General features: G+C 41.2%; 1 protein-coding gene across 6 annotated transcripts; it reads left to right on the top strand.

Moving 5' to 3' along the window:
* Window positions 1-528: 528 nt before the first annotated feature.
* KLHL15 (kelch like family member 15) lies at window positions 529-19,150 on the top strand. 6 transcript variants are annotated; one of them, XM_065741492.1, is made up of 4 exons: window positions 877-1,072; window positions 4,495-4,664; window positions 8,702-9,413; window positions 17,334-19,150. In XM_065741492.1, exons 3-4 carry the CDS (start codon window positions 8,709-8,711, stop codon window positions 18,441-18,443), a joined length of 1,815 nt encoding a protein of 604 aa, XP_065597564.1. In that variant the 5' UTR covers window positions 877-1,072; window positions 4,495-4,664; window positions 8,702-8,708; the 3' UTR covers window positions 18,444-19,150. The 6 variants fall into 6 exon arrangements, with proteins under 6 accessions (XP_065597562.1, XP_065597564.1, XP_065597561.1 ...); XM_065741494.1 differs by lacking the exon at window positions 4,495-4,664 and having other exon boundaries at window positions 882-1,072; window positions 17,334-17,507; window positions 17,626-17,941; XM_065741490.1 differs by lacking the exons at window positions 877-1,072; window positions 4,495-4,664 and adding an exon at window positions 529-806.
* The last annotated feature ends 1,141 nt before the right edge of the window (window positions 19,151-20,291 follow it).

The raw sequence follows: 20,291 nt of genomic DNA, 5'->3' as shown, positions 1-20,291 counted from the left end.
AGCTGTGTATCTAACAGCAGGTTCATTGTGTGAAAGCAGTGAGAGGTGGGATTGGGGGGTGGCAGTCAGAGGGAAGTTGGGCTGATAGAAATCAAGAATGGGATGGGGGCGGTAACGAGGAACTGAAAATAGACAGCGAAGGGGACAGGAATAGCAATAAACAGGGAGAGGGTGGCTGTGCACGGCCTGTTATTTAAAGCACCGAGTGACATAGGAGGTGTGTAGCAGGCAGTGAAAAGTTTGGGGGTGGCAGGGACAGCCCAAAGGACCGCGGTGTCGGGACGTGGTGTGATTAAGCACATGAAGAGGTTACTGCGTTGTTCTACCTCTTACCTTTTGCCAGCCAGCGGCAAGTTACAGAAAGCAAGGAGGGGAAGCCTGGGCCCAGCTCAGGACCGAGAGCTGCGTGCAGTTCGTCGCTCACGGCTGCGCTGAGTCAACCGTAGCCGGCGGCCCTGACCCGCCTGGCTCCGCGACCTGGTTCCCACAGCGGCTGGCAGGGCTGCCCGCGGCGAGGAGGCAGCCGAGGTCAACCGCAGCACCCGTCTCCGCCAGGTGCGAGGGGGAGGAGTTCTGCCGGCTCCTGAGAGGGGCTGCTCCGCTCGGAGCGGGCTTCCGTACGACGTTCACCCGCCGCGCTGCTGCCCGAGGCGAGCGGGAGCCGCGGTGCCGGCGCTGAGGGACCGCTGCGAGCAGGAGGGCGAAACGACGCGGCCGGCCCTACAGCCGCGTGCGGACGAGCCAAGCAGATGAAGCTCCTTGGGACCGCATTCCCGATCCTCAGCGGCGGCCGCTCCCGGTCCCCGGTGAGAACCTTTCCCCACCCCTCGGGGCTCGCCGTGCTAGCGGGGCCGGTCGACGGATGGGGCCAGGCCGGTGCGCGGCTGGCACGGCAAGGCCCAGGAGCGGGGCCGAGCCGGGGAAAGGCGGCGTAGCCTCTGCCACCCGGGGCGCGGCCCCTCGCCACCGGCCGCCGTCCCGGGCCCGCGGGTAGCGGCGGAAGTGACGGGCGGCGCGAGGCGCCCGCGGCGGGGGAACATGGCGCCCGCGGCCTCTCTGGGCAGCGCCGAAGGTAACGCGGCAGGGGGCGGGCGGGACCCCGGAGGCGAGGCCGGGCCGGGCCGGGAGCGACGGTGCGCGGGCGGCGCGGCGGGGGGCGGCTCCCCCCGACCGCGGGCGGCAGGGAGGAGGAAGCCCAGGGTTCCCCCTTCCTCCTCCGTCTCCTCCTCCTCTCAGCCGTGCCTCGGCTGCTGCCCCTCCGCGGCCCGGCCCGGCCCGCCGCCTCCGGCTTTATGCTCCGCGCGGAGCCCCCTCTCCGCCAGCTCAGCGGGAGGAGCCGCGGCCCCGGCAGCGCTGCCGCCAAGAGGTAGGTGTAGCCGCCCCCGGGCCTCCCGCTTTCCCCTCTCGTCGGTCCGGCCTCGAGGGAGAGCAGTGCGGGGCCGCTGGGGGCTGCCAGGCGGGGCCCTGCTCGGGGCAGCTCCCGCGCTGCGGGGCGGTGTGGGCGCGGGAGAGGGCGAGCTGAACTAGGTCAGCCTCCGAGTGCTGGTGGTCGGCAACGTTTGCAAAACAGTCGTTTTGAGCGGAGAAATAGTAATCGTTAGTAGAAGGAGCAGGTAGCTGCTCAGGGTTGGCGCTGGTGCTTTCGTTCATACATAAACGTCGCTTAAAAACACGAAGGTTTGTTGGTTTTTTTGTTGTTGTTGTTTTTTTCACCCCCTTTCTTTTAGAAGATTAGCGTAGCCGTAAAACTGTGCGTCGATAAAAAGGCAGCACTGCTGCAGTCTGCATCCTGTTGTCTTCTTTGCCGTGCCATGCAGTTGTTAGCTCAGACGTAAGCCAGCACTTCCAACACCATTGCCCCAGTTCACACGCGGGTCCCCGCAGCACAGCACCACGTGTCGGCATTCTTGCTGTGTTCCTCCCAACGTCCAGCCCGTGTGTTTAATTTCCACCACACCACATGTCCTATAAACTCTCCCACTGTCACTCATCTCCTTTCACTTTCCTTAATTACATCCTATGGCTGCTGTGGATCTACACGTGCTGATTTGCCTTTCAGCAGGCAGAGTGGGCCAGGTAACTGTTGGGCTCATGAGGTACTGGGTCTTTCTCATCTGTGGAGCTGCCAGTTTGGGGAAGCCTTCTGCCTTTTTGACAAATGAAATCGGTATTTGGCAGTGCAGTTAAATGCTATGCCTTGGACAAAGGGCACAATGTCTTCAGTCATATTTTCTCAAAGGACTGCTGGAGGTGGCATTAAGTTAGCAATGAAATCACCAATAGGGATGAAATAGACACCGAGTTTGAAGATATAGTTAAGGTATCCTAAATTATACTAGAATTATTTTTACTAAAATATCACTTCCTGCTCATTACCATGTATTCTAAAAGCACAAACACTCCTGTAAACAAGTAGATTTTTTTGCTACTGAGTAGGAAATACTTGACTTTCTACTTTTCTGCTTAAAATGCACTGTAATTTTCTTAATAAGTATCTTGTCAATGAGAAAATCAGTTGTTATTAATAATCCTGGCGTTTGATAAAATGATATAAGGTGCAAATATATATAACAAAGAATTAGGGTTGGTCCTGTCTTTAAGAGCAGTGGCAGATGCTTTTTTTTTTTTCCATCACTGCTGTCATTTGCCTCTTACATATTGGCAATGCAAGTTTTTCTTGTAGATTCTCATTCTTATGGTTCCGTTAAAACTATTTTAGACTGTGTTCCCGGCATCCTTAAATGTAACTAGTGCAAGACTGGGCTGAGCTTGCTCCAAGCAAGGAGTGTGGTTTTATGTACAGGTGGAGCTGCACTGATCAAATGGTTCAAAGCTATTTTGTTGACTGTTAAGTGCAGTTATGTCATCCATTTAATGCATATAGTGCTATGAGAATCTAACATATACCTCATTACTGTTCATTTATGAGGCAGAAACTGACTTCAGATGTAGTGAGGTTAAACTGGTCAAGCGGCTACAGGTGCTGCATCAGTTTGGCAGCCTTTATGAAAGTTTGTCAGGACCATACTTTCATCGGAGTCCTTTTGATGATCGCTGCAGGGCTTGATTTAGGAGCTTGTGTGGGGAGAGCGTTTTGTTCTGTGGTGGCTGCTGTTGTAATACGAGAAGTTTCTGACATAAAATCTGCTGGTATTCATCTAAATTCAGTGTATGTGAAGCCCACGCTCTACAACAGTATTTTAGAACAAAATGGTTCTGTTGTGGTTTTATTTATTGCACTCGTAACATTTGCGTCCTTCTGCGCAGAACAACTAAACTGGGTTTTGATGCCAATTTGTAGGAACAGAAAGAGGCACGAGTTAAAAAGTTGTCTATTATGAGTACGTGCAAATAAGAGCAGCAACACATGCTTTGGGTTAGAGGTGTTTTCAAAAGAAAATGTGTGTAGAATGGTACTCTGTGAAGGCAGCCACAGTGCAGTGTGGCGTATAACCATGCTTCACTGACAGTCTGTATCTGGTTGTAGTAAGTTTAGTCACAGCTAGTTCTGGTAATGCTTCTAGCATAACCGCAGTGACCTCAGGCAGCTGGGGTATTGCAAAAGTGCCATAGTTGTTAACAAGCTAGTACAGATTGCTTGCAGGTAGCAGCACCAGTAAAGGCTGGAAGAGGAGCAGTCAGCATCTGATGTGTGCCACTAAGAGAAACCCTTTGTGCAGTGGGTAGTTCTCAGGAGAACCCAAGAGTTAGCTTCTGGAGCTGTGGCAGCGCAGTGCTTCTGCTGAACAGCACTCTTGGGGGAACCTGGTGCTTTGGGAACACTCACTCTGGGCTCTGGGAAGTCTTTAGTGTGAACCTACCAGACAGTGCAGATGGATTTAAGAGAAATTGTTTCCAAAGCTTATCGTGTTAATTATGAAAGATTGTACATATGCAGAATCTTGATTATTATTTGTTTCCTGCTTCCGCAGTTATTTCAGGAATGGAATGTTTTGATAGCTGCTGGTTATTGATCTTACTCACTTCTAGGTAATATATTTCTGCTATACTAGAACTAGAACTGCTATACTAGAACATTTCTATCCCTAGAAAGTGTGTACAAGCTTACAAATGAAATGTAGATGCTTCTTTGCAGTACATTCTGTTTTTCTTTTTCCCCCAAGGAAATTGTGCTTTTGAATGGATTCTCAAGCAGGGCATGAACCACAAACAAGTGTTCCATAACTTCATTCCATAACATAGCTTGTGCATCTAGCCTCCCTCTCTCCTGCTTGTGCCTCTGAGCCTCAGACACTCTGGGTAAAGAAGGTTCTTCTTGTTTGGCAAGAAAAATAGTCTGGAACAAGGTTTTCAGACTTCTATTACTACCACAGAATAAAGATGAGAAATCAGTGTTCCATGAAAGAGCTTTTACAGTCACGGCAGAGCAGGTGCTGTAATGCACTGTGTTCTAAAAGAGGAAGAAATGTCATGAAAAGCAAAATAAGGTTATTTCTTGTTGGTTGGTTTAGTTGTTGTTGTTGTTTTTTCCAGCGAAGAATCTTCCTTCCTGTACTGCGTTATACTGATCAGCTCCAGTATGTGCAGGACAATGCAGAACACCAACTTGGATTTTTTTTTCCCTTCATTGCTTATAGTTTGGATTTTATTTTTGTTCCAGTTTTCTTACAGACTACTGTAGGCTACGTCTGCCTTCAAATCAAGTGAGCTATTGTGATTTGCACAGGTGGAAAAAGCTATAGCTCTTGAATTTTGCATTTTTATTGAAAATAGGGAAAAAATGTTACATTATTATCTTCTGGGAAATAAGCTGCAGCATTTGAATAGTGCATAGAATTACATCTAAGATTGAAAGTGTGTGGGAGGAATGAAGATAGCTGTGCTTTAGAAAAATGGCTTCATTTGTGAGCATTTGCTACTCTTTTCTATTATTTGAATGGCCGTGCTGCCATTTGCTTTTGACTTCATGTACTAGCTTTAGAAATGGGGAGTTGTCTCTCACTTGGTCATAATATGCATTTAACTCATCAATCTTCCAGTCTCTGTACTATTTTAACCCCTCATAAAATAAGTGCACTGCCCTGTACATTTTTGAATTGTAAAGAAAACTGTGATTTCCGATATCGTGTATGATTTAGTACCAGTAAAGGGGAATTTACTCATTTACTAGAGGGAGACAAGTGTCCTTTCCAATGTTACTTGTAAAATTCTGAATCTTCTTTAGACAAGTTATGGAGTTGCAGTTTTTGGCTCTTCTTTTGTATTCCATTAACAGCAGTTTGATGTGTGTGATGAAACACATTTTGGTATCGAAAAGTGTAGGTGTACTGAAAATAATACAGGAGATGTGAAAAGAAGAATGAAATGACTTAAAACGTCACATTTTTTGAAACATTCTGAAATAGTTTCAGAGTGCTGATTACCTGCCTCCGTTGTAGAGTTTTGTGTCTGACTTGCTGTTCTAATATATTTTTACTGAGTAATCACCTTCAGGGAGCTGTGAAAATTGGAACCTAATAAGTGTTCCCTCAATGCAGTCTTTAATGCATTTTGCTGATTCCTACCACCTTACTTTTTTGATACATTGAAAATTTGAATGGTAATTGTTTATTTCTGATGGCCTTTGTCTTTTTAATATAACTTTAATCAAGGCAGTTGCTTTAAAAGCAACCAGATGATGGGATGGCTGAGGTTGGGGTGGATCTGGAGGCTGTGTGGTCCAAGCCCCTTGCTCTGAGCAGGCTGCCCAGAGCTGTCTGGTGCTGCGTTCAGGATTTCATGATGTACTCATTTTTTTGTGCTTAAAAGGAACTTTGGAAGTGCTCCTCTGGAGTCAGTGCTTTTACCTTGTAAGATTTGTCTCTGCTTGTCTTCACTTGCTGACTTTCTTATTTTGTGGTCAAAGCGCTCTTTTAGGGTCCCAGAGTTTCTTCTTATTTGTAGAGTACATATAATGTAATTCACTTCTTCATATTAAAGGAAAAGACCCCAGCATGTCTTTTGGAGCTTCTTGGTACTGTTCTTTTATGTTCTTTCCATATGCTGTAGCGTGTACTGTTTTGATGAAATCCTTCCTTTGAGATTTGCACCTGCGTGAGCCTGTTTGCTGGGAGATCCCATTATTTCCAAATGAGCTTACGTTGCTTTTTTTTCCTCCTCTTTTTAATATATATTCCTCTGTTAGTTAATATATATTACTCTGCTCATTCTCGTCTTACATTTGAAAATTCCAACTGTCCTTACATCCTGTGACCTTGGTTCATCTTGGAGTTGGAGCTGAGGCACACATCTTGGTTGGTCTCCTAAAGAAAGCTACATTACCCAGTTGTACTGTGTGAGAATCTTATTCACCTTTGAGCCTCTGGTTCATTTTCAGACCAAACTGAGAAGTAGTTGTTTCATGTTGCCTTGTATTTTATGGAAATGGGGAGGCGGCATTAAAAGCCAAGTGACCATTAAATTTTGTAAGGGGAAAAAATTGAAGTGTGAGCTCAACATCAGAGAGCAGGGAGTGGAAAGGGGGTATTACAGATGTTCTCATGGAGGAAAAAATGCTAGTATTAGTGCTTGTTTTGTATTTGGCATCATAAATCCTACTGGAAAGCTCATTACTTCCTCATCAGTTTGTTGCTTCTTTCTGAGATAGGCAGTGAACGAATGACCTCTTCTTGTACAAGAATGATCAACAACTAAGAAAAAAATATATTGATTGTTATTTTTCTTTGTGGTACAGAAGTGCTGTATTCAAGAGCAAGGGACTCAAAATACGTAGCTCAAAAAAAGTGTGAATTTTCTCTCTGTCTTCAGGGATAATGAAGGGAGTATGCTATCATGGATACTGCTGAGAAAGTGATTGGATTGACAGCTTTGTCTTTTGCCCAGACCTTGAGAAGTTTGAGATTTCTTGTCGGGCCTCTGTTTTCATGAGCACTCCTGTTAACGCCGTTGTCTGAAGGCTTCAGCAGTGTGAGAGTGGTGAGAATTCCATGAGGTGTGACTGCAAAAACCCACTGACCATTGTAGTTTTCTGTGGACAAAGAAAATCTCCCTTTTTTCTTCCCAGGATGGGTGTGGATGAGTTGAATCGAGGAGGTGATTGTCTGTTTATGGGGTCTTATCAAACACACATCAGTTAAAACGGCAGCAGTTAGAATGTAGTGCTTAGGGAGCTGGGGACAATGTAATAACTGCTTTCTGGAAACCTTGGGCCTCTTACATGTTTTAACACTCTGTAGCCATGAAAGTTAGCAGCTTGTTGTGTGTATTGGTCACAATGTTACTTGGCTTTTTGTGTGAGTTGCCAGTACCCGTATGGTACTGCTTCCAATTGTTAACAGCACTGCGAATTTCAGAGTTAGATAATTAAATGCACAAATGACAGTCTGAATGAGTGATCCAGTGTGATTTAAAGTGGGGTGAAGATAAACAAAAATGGCTGAGCTAGCTGTAATAAACACCAAAAGGGAACGTGTTACTCTTCCACCATTTTTCTGCTAATGTGTGATGTCCTGTGCCCTGCGTCAGATCTGTCCTGGTGCCAAACCCTCTGTATTTAATAATGCCCACAGTTTATTTTCTGTCAGGTTTATGAGTTGAATGAGTTTTCCAGAGCAGTTCAATGAACACCAAAAATGCACGTAGACAGGAGGAACTCAGATTTCTGAATGACAGATAGGGGGAGTGGAGTGCATTGTTGCTTTTGGGAACGGTGATAAATTGTTCTTTTAGTTCAGGCTTTTTAATGGAGCTGACCTCCAATTAGGCACTGGGAGCAAGATGTTGAGAAGTTCTTGTATTTTTGAGTAGTTTTTGATGCAGCTTTTTTTACTCAGTGTTCAATTTCCTTAGCAGGGCATTGGGTTGGTTTTGTTTTATAGTTTTTTTGTTGTTTTTGTTTTTGTGTGTGTGTGTGTGTGTGTGGTGGTGGTTTTTTTTTCTTTAATTTCTTATTTGTAGTTGACTCTAACTTGCACAGAAGTAGCACTATATGTTTGTTAATATTCAAACGCTTAATAAACACTTCAGCTTTACTGACCTCAGTATGTAGAACATATTTATTATCACATAATTCTGTCAGTGCCTCCTGTGGCCTTAGTGTTTAGCAGTTTATCAATCTCATTACATAAATAATTCTGAGAATGAGAAACAGTAAAACTGGACTGTATTACTCTGAAAGGAGGCACAAACTTGAGTAGTAACCTCTGCTCTGTTTCCTCGCAATAACTTCTGAGTAATTTTTTAATTATATTTTATATATCATATTTTTTAAAAGTACTGTTGTTTTTTTTTTTAATGGACCTTCTGGAGTTTGTTTCTGAAGTGAAGCTTGCTATGCTTCTTTCTGAAACCTTGGATCCTCAAGAGGGGGTGCTTTATTACTTTCCTGAGATAACTTTAGGAAGATAGAGGAGGGGAAGGAGAGAACAGTGGCAAACTTGGCATTGTATATTAATTTTCCTAACCTCTGAGTAGTTTGAAATGAGGAATCATTTTGGTGTTATTTCACAGTTATTCATGTTCACTGCGTTTTCTTTAAAAGGAGAATATTTTTGGTGGGGAAATAACTGAAGTTTCAGTTTTAAGTCTTTAGTTAATTTTTCAGCTGAAAAGAAAGCAGGGATGGGGAAGACTTCTAAGTCTTGATGAAAGTAACTTCAGTTTGCGTTTATCTGGTCAGAGCTTGTGATATGTTCAATACTAGAAATAATTTATTTTTATTTTTATTTCATTTTTTCCTCAGGTGATTCATGGCAGGGGACGTGGAAGGGTTTAGCTCCTCCATCCACGACACCAGTGTCTCTGCTGGATTCAGAGCACTGTATGAGGAGGGATTGCTTCTTGATGTCACACTTGTCATTGAAGACCACCAATTTCAGGCCCATAAAGCACTGCTTGCCACCCAGAGTGATTACTTCAGGATTATGTTCACAGCTGACATGCGAGAACGAGATCAGGACAAAATCCATTTGAAAGGTCTGACAGCTACAGGCTTCAGTCATGTCCTCCAATTCATGTATTATGGAACTATTGAACTGAGTATGAACACTGTTCATGAGATCCTTCAGGCTGCCATGTACGTCCAGCTTATAGAGGTGGTAAAATTTTGCTGCTCTTTTCTCTTAGCTAAAATCTGCTTAGAAAACTGTGCAGAAATTATGAGACTTCTGGATGATTTTGGTGTAAACATCGAAGGAGTCAGGGAAAAATTGGACTCTTTCCTGCTAGAGAATTTTGTGCCGCTCATGTCCAGACCTGACTTCCTTTCATATCTGAGCTTTGAGAAGCTCATGTCTTACTTGGATAATGACCACCTGAGCAGGTTTCCAGAGATAGAGCTGTATGAAGCTGTTCAGGCCTGGCTGCGCCATGATAGAAGACGCTGGAGGCATACGGACACCATCATTCAGAACATCAGGTTTTGTTTGATGACACCATCCAGTGTTTTTGAGAAGGTTGGTGCATTTGAAAAGCGGTAGACAGAATTAATCATTTAGCTAGGGCAGCACACCATTAAACAGATGAGATTCCCAGTCCTGTTAGGAGGAGCAGTAGACCAGTAGAAAACAGACATCTAGAAGTACTACCATCTGATTGTTAGGCAGTAGTATGTAAAGTGGCTGCAGAACAGGTAGGTTTATAACACATGTTTTTAAGTAACTAAATGTGGAAAAGATGTTTTAAAATAAGTTTGCTTGTATCAGGTTTTATTTCAGTAGTCCTTTCTGTGTTTTCTGCAAGTTGTTTCTTGCTTCCCAGAGATTCTGTAGGGGATATATTATGACAAATGTTGCCTATATAATCAAAACGTGCTGACTGTGGATTTTGTGTGTTTTAACTACAAAAACGTATTTCTTCTTTACGAATGAAAACTGACATCTGCTGTTAAATCTGCAGTGTTTTAGTTATTATTGTATCTTCAGTACTTGTGCTATTACACAGCAATTAGAAGTAAGCCCTGATCCTGCAAAGTTACACGTCCATTTGATTTCACTCAAGGCATATAATACAATCAAAAGTGATTGACAGTGTGAAATGTAATGACTTACTTTAAATATCAGAGGAGTCTTTGTAAGAGATGATAAAAAATTCAACTAATGATTGTGTTAAGAGGTTAAATAAGAACTTGCTTTTTCCACTGTTTTGTTGAAGAATAGATAAAAAATGTTGTTTTTCTAGTTCTTGAGAAACTCAGGAACATTTGACATGGGGAGAGAACTACAAAGCTCCTAAGCAGCTCACACAGGCTAGTAACTGTAAGGTATTCAAGTTAGGAGTTCTTCAGCTTGTGCTATTATGTTATATAATTGTTATTAATCTTGTGTGATCAGATGAGCTTTTTAATTCTGTATTTTTCAACTCTCAGTGAATTAATAGGATTTAACACCCTGTGTATTTTGTTGGGCTTCTTACAGATTTTCTCATACATTTTTACTTTGGTATTTATATACAGATAAGACTGTATTATAAATTATAAAAGCTATTAATAATTTCAGACTGAGTTTTTACTTTTTTTTTTAATCGTGTGTGTGTGTGTGGATTGAGTAGACTTAATACATAAATTATATTGATGGTCCTATATTAGCCTATGGACGTAAAATAAATCTAATTACCTAGAATTGTTTTAGAATGCTGATGTGATGTTTATGTTGGATTAAAATGATTCCAGCTATTACGAGCTGGAATCGGCAAGATGCTGTGTAGTGTCTTGCATATAATAAAACTTCTACTTCATTGCACAATTTAAGTATAATTAAATTGCATAATTTAATATTTTATTTGAAAAATTGATATCACCAGTTATTCTTATAGTCAGTCTAATAGCATAACATTCACATGGAAGAGTCTTATTTCATCTCTTTGAGTTTTTGGGATAGAAGTTCAAATATCAAACTGTCTTCAGTGAAATTTCTGCAGACACAAGTGAAAAGTGAGTGTTGTGGGTTTTTTTAGGATTCTACTTAGGTGTAACTTCTGGAGTTGGTTTTGGTAGCACTGACATCTGTTCTGCATACACTGCTTCTCATAGTTCCTCTAGACAGCTATGAACAGATACAACTTAAGGAGAGATGTCTTTTTCAGCATCCCAGGCTGTACACTCACATGTAAAGCTTTTTCTGAGAATGCCTTATCCATTAATTGTGTGTGGCAATGGAGTGAAACCAGTCAAATTTCTGCAGTGGGGCAGTGCTTTGTCGAGCAGAGGGAAACAGAGCTAAACATGTATGTCATTCACCACTGCAGCTAAGAATGTTTTTTGACCTGGCTGGAGAGCACTGAGTAATGCAGCATGACCAGTGAGAAAGGACATCTGCAGTTGAAGCTAACATAAAAATATGACCTCACTTTTAAACTTTTTATTTAATGAAAGAACGTGTTTGTTAACATGCCATGTCAGCAACCTGAAGGACGCACAATTCTTTGTGTACAAAGGGGAAAATACTCGTAACTGTGCTTTTTTGGAGAGAAGGAAACAGATAAGATTTCATCCTTTTCCTGAATCCAGCACATGGTAACATCCTCTGTGAAGGTACCAAAGGCAGTGTGAGGCTGACTCTCACGGTTGAGCAAATTCAGCATTCACAATACTCTCACTGACTTGTCATACGTACTCTTATGTAACCTTTCTGATAGGCATTTCTGAGGTGCCTGTCATTATACTGCTACATAAATAACTTACGTAACTTAATTTTACATGTCACAGAAAGGATACTTTTTGCATCTTCAGCCATTCTGTTTCTCACAGCATTTTAAAAAGAGGTTTATAATTTGAGTAGGATGGCTTGTCTTTTTCAAAAGGAATTGATGAGTGGGTTAGTACCTCGAGGCTGACACACTTGGGATGCACAAGGGAAGGTGTAGCCTCTGTGCTTACTCTGAACTGCCCTGGAAGAACTGCCTCTGGTAGGAATAGATACCTCTGTTGTTGCTTGGCCCTTAACACAGATGCATGAGGAGAATGGAAGGATAAATGAATTTGGGCAAATTGTTGGAAAAGAAAGGGGACATTTATGTCTGAGAAGCACACATTCCACCATGCCTGTTACATCCATCTTATTTAAAACCTACCCACAGCTCTGAAAGTCTTGAGGAAAGTTCAGTATTTCTCTGTTACTGTACCATGACCATGCATGTCATGCTTTTCCTTCATATTTTAATTAATCTCCTGTGTACAGCACTGAAGAAAGTGTTGCTTCAAAACTCTCTGTCCTTAAAACTGGGATTTTTTTTTAAGTATCTTTTGTGTAGTGTTTGTTACGACTAGTCCATGCTGATTTATAAATTCCCAGTTTAAGTCAGAAACTTACTAATCACTAGGAGTATCAACCTGTACTTCAGAGAGAGGATGAAAAACATATTAATTGACTCTATCTTTGAGTAAACGCTTTCCTGTGTTTAGCAGATGTCATTTTTTGAAAGATGACACCGTCATTTTATGTCACTGTGATTTTGTCTTTAAAGACAAATATATATATTCAGCACTTGTTTATCAATGTTTTTCTCATCTCCATGTGTTTTCTTCTACAACTTGTATGCTGAAGTTTAGAACACAAAATGCCTAGTGGTTTAGGTTAGAGGTTCCTGCTTCTCTTAAGTGGGCTCTGCACTTGGTATTTTTCTGTCTGTAGGTTATCACTGACTTGGATAGACTTGCTAGCAGTATTTATTATGTGCTGAACGCCTTATTCTGTTTCTGTTATGATTTGAGAGTTCTTTGCAGTTAATTCCAGCTTGACTGACAATCTTTCTTGCTGTTCCCTTTTATAAACTGGTGAAGCACTCATTCTGATGCCATTGTCCTTGCTGCATAGAGGCTAGGCTGTTCTATCTTTTTGTAGCTGACAAACACTTGAGGAATAGCCCTTCAATGTCCTGCGCAGGTTCTGACCAGTTTTCACTTACAAGTAATGACCCAGACTAAAAAAATGAAAAGTTAAATACAGCAACTTGTCTGTAATGTCGTGTATACTGATGTGTGGTTGCAGATGAACTTTGGTTGCTGTCATCTGAGATTTTGATTGATATGTTTTTACTTCAGAATGCAGTCAGTGTGTCAAAAGTTTGATCATGTTTTTTGGCAGGCTTATTTAGCGTGTTTAGAATATGGACAGAGATAAGTAGGTAGGAGAACAGTATGAACTGTAGGGAGGTTGATGGGTCTTTAGTCTTGAGTCAACATAATCTAGTCCAATTTCAATCTGCTTATTTATCTGCAAGGAAGAAGAAGAATTAACTCTCTAGAAATCTGATACAAATACAAACTTTATTCATTGAAAAGATTTAGCATAATTTCTGCACTCCTGAGCTGGTGTGGGGCAGCCCTGCCCATGGGACTGAGTGGGCATTAAGGTCCCTTCCAACCTGAGCTGTTCAGTGGTTGTCAATGTTTTTCCTAGTTCTACAGAAGGAACCAGGCTAATTTGTACCCCAGACAATAGCATGTTAAGATTTAGTTACTGAGTTTACAAGTAATAGATGCTTGGTGGGGGCACCAAGAAAAGTGTCTTTCTGAATGGTTTTTCCCTAAAAGACCAGATAACAAAAATATAAATATAGCAATAGTTGTATGTGGTTGCTGGGGAAAAAAAATAAGCTCTGTAATGAAGACGTACTTGAAAACTTACCTTGCATTTCACTACCTGTCTTCTGCTTAGTAATTTGCTTATTTGTTATCAGGCAAAAACAAGGTGAGTGTAATATAGGGCACATCTGATCCTTTGCAGGGGCCACGTCACTTTTCATATCAGAATCTCTAGTGTAAGGGCTTGTATTTTGACTTCTTCTCTTGTTAAAATGTAGAAAGTAAAATTCTTAAACATAGCTGCTGGGACTAGAAAAGCATGTGTTGTAGTTCTGCAGGAGAACAGGCAATGAGCAGTAGCCACTTTAGTTTGGAAAGGCAGGGTTTCACTGATTCAGAATGAAGAAAATGCATTCCAGCTCCATTGTACTATGGCTGGGTGGATAGTGACAGTTTTGTTGAAGCTTTGATATTCTTGTTATTGCCTACCTGAGGGATAAGTTGACGTTTTTAATTATTTTCATCATCATCTTTTTATAGAAAGGCACATTTCATTAAGTTCATGCTGTTCCCTGCTTATCTGACTGAACAGCTGTAAATGGTAGATGATGCAATGAGATATTTCACTTCTGGTTCTCTGGGTAACTGTTAAAGTGATGCTGTGTCCAATACGATCCTCTTTGGAAAGGTTTCATCAAGAAAAGTGAAGAGAAATATTGGGATGAATGTGAAAAAAAATCACGAAGGAAACTTTACCAACTGGAAAGAGAACAGAAGGTCTCTCTTTTGAGAATGCTATAAAGCTTTTGTATTTTTTTAATCAGTTCAGAGCTGATGGTGTGCTCTTAACAGTGCGCTTTTCTTTCACCTCAGGCTTCATCCCTGTCAATGTCCATCTGTCAGATTTTTGAACAAATGTAGGAGCATTCTCTTTGATTTCATCTGCTGCTAATTAGGTGCATGTACCTTCTGGAGCTTCTTCATTTGAACTTAACAGAAGAAAATGATATATTAGCACTTAGATATTTCTTGCTTACAGGGAATGGCAGAAGCCTACTTTTGAGTGCTGAGCATTTTCCTTCATCGTACTTTGGGTATCAGGTAGCAGTTCCCACAAAAGGTTGCTGTTACATCCTTAATTTACTAAAGCATTCCAAACTTACTATTGTGTTTTAATAACTAAACACCTCAATTTTAATGCTTGCTTTACATTTTGCATATACACACAAGTAATTATTACAGAATTACTCAAAAGTGTAGGTGTATGGAAAGTTTTCCTTACAATAGGCTGAATAAGACTTAAATGTAATTATGAAAGATCTCACACAGAGAAAACGTGTGAGAGTGGGCAAACTGTCCTACTTTTGACTTGTGTTTGTTAATATCAAGCAAATGTGAGCAGTCTCTACCTGTTCATATAGGCCTATACTAGCATTCATCTTAGACCATCATTTGAGCCTCAGGAGAAATACTGTTCTTATGTGGCAGAGGTTGTGCTGGTCAGAGCATTTTTTCCCAACAGCAAAGGCTAGGAAGACTCAACTATTTTTTTCTTACAGAAATATAGATGAACGGTTTATTGTCATCCCATTTTTATTTTCTCAATATTCTGAGAGCTCTCATTCTCATCTCTTTGATTCTGTGCTTGTAGTTGACTTCTCCACATACTTCATTCAGTCTGAAAGAACTGTTTATAATTAGTAGTTGCATTGCTTCTTGTTGCCTCACTAGTCTAAGGTAAGAGATTGAGGCTTTGCTTTGATGTTAGTGCCTTACCAAGTGAAGTAGTAAGCTCTGAGATTGTCTCATAGGTGTTGAGAGGCTGTCTGAAATTAATATCCCTTGTTTCCTTATGTGTGCTCTCATGGGATGAGGTTTAGGCTGTCTAAGTAAAGCAGCGAAGTGGTTTGGATAGATGATGTTTATTCCAGTTTCTGGCTGGCATTTCTATTTCTAGGACTAATGACAATTGTAAATACTGGCAGGGAAAGAAAAAACACTTTCCATCTCGTCCATGCCTTTTATGGTATGCTTCTTGTCATATACGTTTTGTTTTGAATTATCTTCTGTGATCTAAGAAAACTTCAGATTCATGTAAATGGAACAAAAATTGTTCATCTTTTTGTTTAATTACAGAAATTATAGCTCCAGTCTGAGTGCAAATGTGTGAAATAATGGTGCTGTTTTAGAACTTGAAAGTTACTTTTGAGAATACCCTCCCAGGTTTGTTATTTTTGCTTACTTTCTTTTTCTTTTTGTAATCTTTTTGTCTTTTCTGTATTTTACCTGCGGTGGGCTGTAGTTTCTTCTTTTTTCCCTGCCTGTTTTCTGACATTTATGTTCAGGTTTACAAATCTGTGCAATTGCATGCAAGTCATGTCAGCAGAATGTCCTAGTTACTACACAAGAAAGAGAAGCAATTAATGGAAAACTAACAAAATTTGAATAGCGCTGGTTTATGGAATGAGCAACTACTTTATTCACAAGGTATAAAGAATACTTGTTTTGAAATTGTTTTTCATATATATGAAAACTCATTCACACTGTTGCTACTCATTTAAGTGGTGGTACAGGCTTTTGTCCCTTGGGAAAGGGAATGTGAGGAGGTGGGGGAACAGATACCGAAATATATTAGCTTCTTAAGTTATCTTGTGGTTGTTTTGAAATTTTGGAGTGGCCTGACTTTTTAGAGCATTGTTTCTTGTTTTGGAGCTGGTAGGAAGTAATGGTGTTTAGAGTTCTTGAGAGCAATCCAGTTTTAAGTGAAAGATACTGAAAGCTAGGATTGAACCTGATAGAGGCAATATTTACCATCTTTTTTTGTGTGTGTGTTTTTTAATTTGTTATAGTGGTATAAGTCAGAATGCTGTGTGAGACAAAGTTCTATATACAGGAAGAGCGATGCGTCTTGAAGGGAATCACGTGGTAATCCAAAACCTGCTTGGTACTAGATAAATAAAAATGTTCATCATGTTCAAATCAGAGGATGTGTTTTGGAATCATTGAAGGATCAGTTGGAGGGACTCAAACTAGCTTAGGTAGTAGGTAGAGTCTTATCATTGTTCTTTAAGAAAAACTGAACAGGCGTTTCAAATTGAAAAGTGGCACATTGAGTGTGTCACAATGGGCAGTAGTACAAAGGTTGTAAGGCTCCCTTAGGAACTGAAAGTTCAAACTTACCCCTGCACTTTACCAATGAAATGCGCAAGCAAAATGAATATTGATTGATATGTTTTCTTGTTGTGTTAAAGGTATGTGTTAGCTTGAGGAGACATACAGAGAGGAACCTTGTAGAGTGGAGAACATGATCACATGTTCTGAAGAAATGGATTCTGAACTTTGCTTTTCCATCACAGTTAAATAGACCTGTGAGCAGAGTGTAGTGTTGGGGAATACTCACTTGGGTTCTGCTGTGACAATTCATTAGAAGTTAGTCTAGAGTAGACTGTATCAAATACAGAATATCTTTCAAAACCAGGAAAATAGTATACTTTTAGCATAGACGTTTCACTGATTAAACAGAAGATGTAAAGAGGCTTTCTTGGGAAGAAGGAGTAATGATTTTTGGACTTGGGCATTTCACTCGTGCATAATCCCTGCTTAAATTTTGTGTGTTCCAGCGACAAACATTAGCCACTGTGCTTTTAATCACTAAATTGCCTTGTAGATTTTGAATAACAGTATGTTATCTTAAGCCTCCATACGTGAATGCAGTTGCTGTTGAGAATTAAGTTAAACTAAGTAAAACTGAGTTAAACTAAGTAAAACAATTTTTAAATTAAACATAGCCATTTAGGTTTTCTGGATTGTTTCTCTCGGTCGGAATTTTAATATCTTTTAAATGTATTCATAGGTAAAAACATCAGAGTTTTACCGATACTCCCGGCAGCTGCGACATGAGGTTGACCAAGCCATGAATTACTTTCATAGCGTTCACCAGCAGCCTTTGATGGAAATGAAATCGAACAAAATTCGTTCTGCCAAACCCCAGACTGCCGTGTTTAGAGGAATGATAGGACACAGTATGGTAAACAGTAAAATTCTTCTCTTGCACAAACCGAGGGTCTGGTGGGAACTAGAGGGTCCTCAAGTACCTTTACGACCAGACTGCCTTGCCATTGTGAATAACTTTGTGTTCCTGTTAGGTGGGGAAGAACTGGGGCCAGACGGTGAGTTTCATGCTTCTTCCAAAGTGTTTAGGTATGACCCAAGACAGAACACTTGGTTACGAATGGCAGACATGTCTGTCCCACGTTCTGAGTTTGCTGTTGGAGTTATTGGGAGATACGTTTACGCAGTGGCTGGGAGAACCAGGGATGAAACCTTTTATTCAACTGAACGGTATGATATTACTGAAGATAAATGGGAATTTGTAGATCCATATCCAGTCAATAAATATGGACACGAAGGAACTGTGCTGGGTAACAAGTTGTATATCACAGGTGGAATTACATCGTCTTCAACTTCTAAGCAAGTGTGTGTATTTGATCCCAGTAAAGAGGGGACAGTAGAGCAGCGAACAAGGAGGACTCAAGTGGTCACTAACTGTTGGGAGAACAAATGCAAAATGAATTATGCAAGATGCTTTCACAAAATGATTTCTTATAATGGTAAGCTTTATGTCTTTGGTGGTGTTTGTGTGATCCTCAGGGCCTCCTTCGAATCTCAAGGATGTCCATCTACAGAGGTTTATGACCCTGATACTGATCAGTGGACTATATTGGCTTCTATGCCAATCGGTAGGAGTGGTCATGGTGTAGCTGTGCTAGACAAACAGATAATGGTTCTTGGAGGCCTCTGTTACAATGGTCATTACAGTGACTCAATTCTCACTTTTGATCCAGAGGAAAACAAGTGGAAAGAAGATGAATACCCAAGGATGCCCTGCAAGCTGGATGGCTTACAGGTCTGCAGCTTGCACTTCCCTGAATATGTTTTGGAACATGTTAGACGTTGCAGCTAAAACAGAATAAACACTCTCAGTGAAATATGAAAAGCTGGATCTTATTTGTCAGAAAAAAAGTAGATAATTCCAAAAGTAATGCCTCCTATTTATTTCCATGGAAACTACAACAGATACAAAGAGCACCGTCGTGGTATTACTTGATCGAGCAAGTTCTTGGCTACAAAACACTATTTTTCACCATAGTCAACACCATGAGCTATGCATTCTTGACAGTAATGAACAAGAGCCTGCACGCTGCACCTGTAAAAATCTGGCCCATTGTTCCACAGCTGCTGTGATGGCATCGTTTGTAGGAAAATGTTGTCCATGCCATCTGTCTTTCATCGACTCAAACACATGGAAATCAGAAGGCCCCAAATCCAGATAGTACAGTGAGTATGGTGGAACAGTTCAGCCAAGACTGGCAGTGTGATCCACAGTCTTCAAACTAGTATGGGGCCTGGAGTACGGTGTTACAGGAGGGAGGCTGTCTTCTTTTTTGGTTTGTGTCACGTCCTGCCTGTCAGCTGGTTGTTGTGGCAACAACTTTGCACTGCAAGTGTTTTGAGACATACAAGCACGCCCCAGAAAGTCGTGAAGTGTTTTTTGTTGATCTTTTACAGCCTGACTGTGGAAGTTTTAGCCTTCAGCTGAGTCAGTGTCATGACGGAGCGCTCAGAGTTGACGGTTTATCTGGGTTGCAGGAAATCTGGAGGGATCACCCCTTCCCTATCCCACATACTTTACCTGCTGAGGGCTGCATCCTGAACTTTTTCTTTGATGAGGAATTCATGCTCAATGGACTGCTGTTTTGACTGGCTTAAAATTTTGACAGCAAGTCTCATCACCAGTAACGATGTGATCCAGGAAAGTGTCACCTTCATCCTTGCACTGGTTTCCTGGTCATAACTTGCAGATGGTCTGATGGAAACACTCTTGATTTCGTGATGTGACAGCTGTGTACAGCCATCTGGAATACAGCTTGTCTTTCACATCACTTGCCACTGCTGAAATGCACCACTGACTGCCTCACTGTGATCACATCCACTGTTGGTCTCCAGAAACGTTCAGCAAGTGTCAGTGGGTACAGTTGTTTCCTGTTTTGTTGGAGGAATTCCAGTCATACACACTTCACACCCACTTCCTCAGACCGCCCCACTGCTGCTGTCTGTCACACAGCAACAAAATGGAATGGACTATTGGAAGGAAAGTTCAACATCTACTGCCATACCACCACCATCTGCCTCTGACATTGTGAGCCAGCATTGTACAATAGGAGGCATTACTTTTGGAGCAGCTAACATACATTTCTAGTTGAATTCCTTTAGAGACATGAGCATGTTGTGTATAAGGACAACTGCTAAATGCTTAAAAGGAACAGGATTTACAGGGAGAATACTTAACAAGTTTATTAGAAAAGCCAGTAGTTGGTCTGATATTGTAAAAGTTGTGGGATTTTTTGTTTTTGTTTTAACAAATGCAGTTGTAAGCAGGGAAAAGAAAAAATATATTTTTCGTTGTGCTTACTCTTTTGATAGCATTTCATGTCCATAATAGTTTGCTTTTTTGTTTGTTTGTTTTTGTGGCCACGGTACCAGACTTCTTCTGAAATGGATTGAATCTATCAAAATATTTGTGGAAGGAAGAAAGGCCCAATCATCGTTCTTTATTGAACATCAAAGTAGAGCTCATCAGCTGTAGTAGGATACAACTAAGTTTAAAAGAACTAAACTAAAACCATTGTTTCGTCTTGTGCTTGGATGCTCTTCCCATTAATTGCAAAGTATTCTCACATCTGCAAGGTGTTTGTTTTCCCTCAAGTACTGTTAAGCATAACCTCAATCTCTTTGCATGTGTTTTTTTTTC

Source organism: Cyrtonyx montezumae, unplaced genomic scaffold (genome assembly GCF_038088225.1).
Source record: "Cyrtonyx montezumae isolate F1298 unplaced genomic scaffold, pur_monq_1.0 scaffold_3, whole genome shotgun sequence".
NCBI lineage: Eukaryota > Metazoa > Chordata > Aves > Galliformes > Odontophoridae > Cyrtonyx > Cyrtonyx montezumae.
This window is presented reverse-complemented; position numbering and strand designations above follow the sequence as displayed.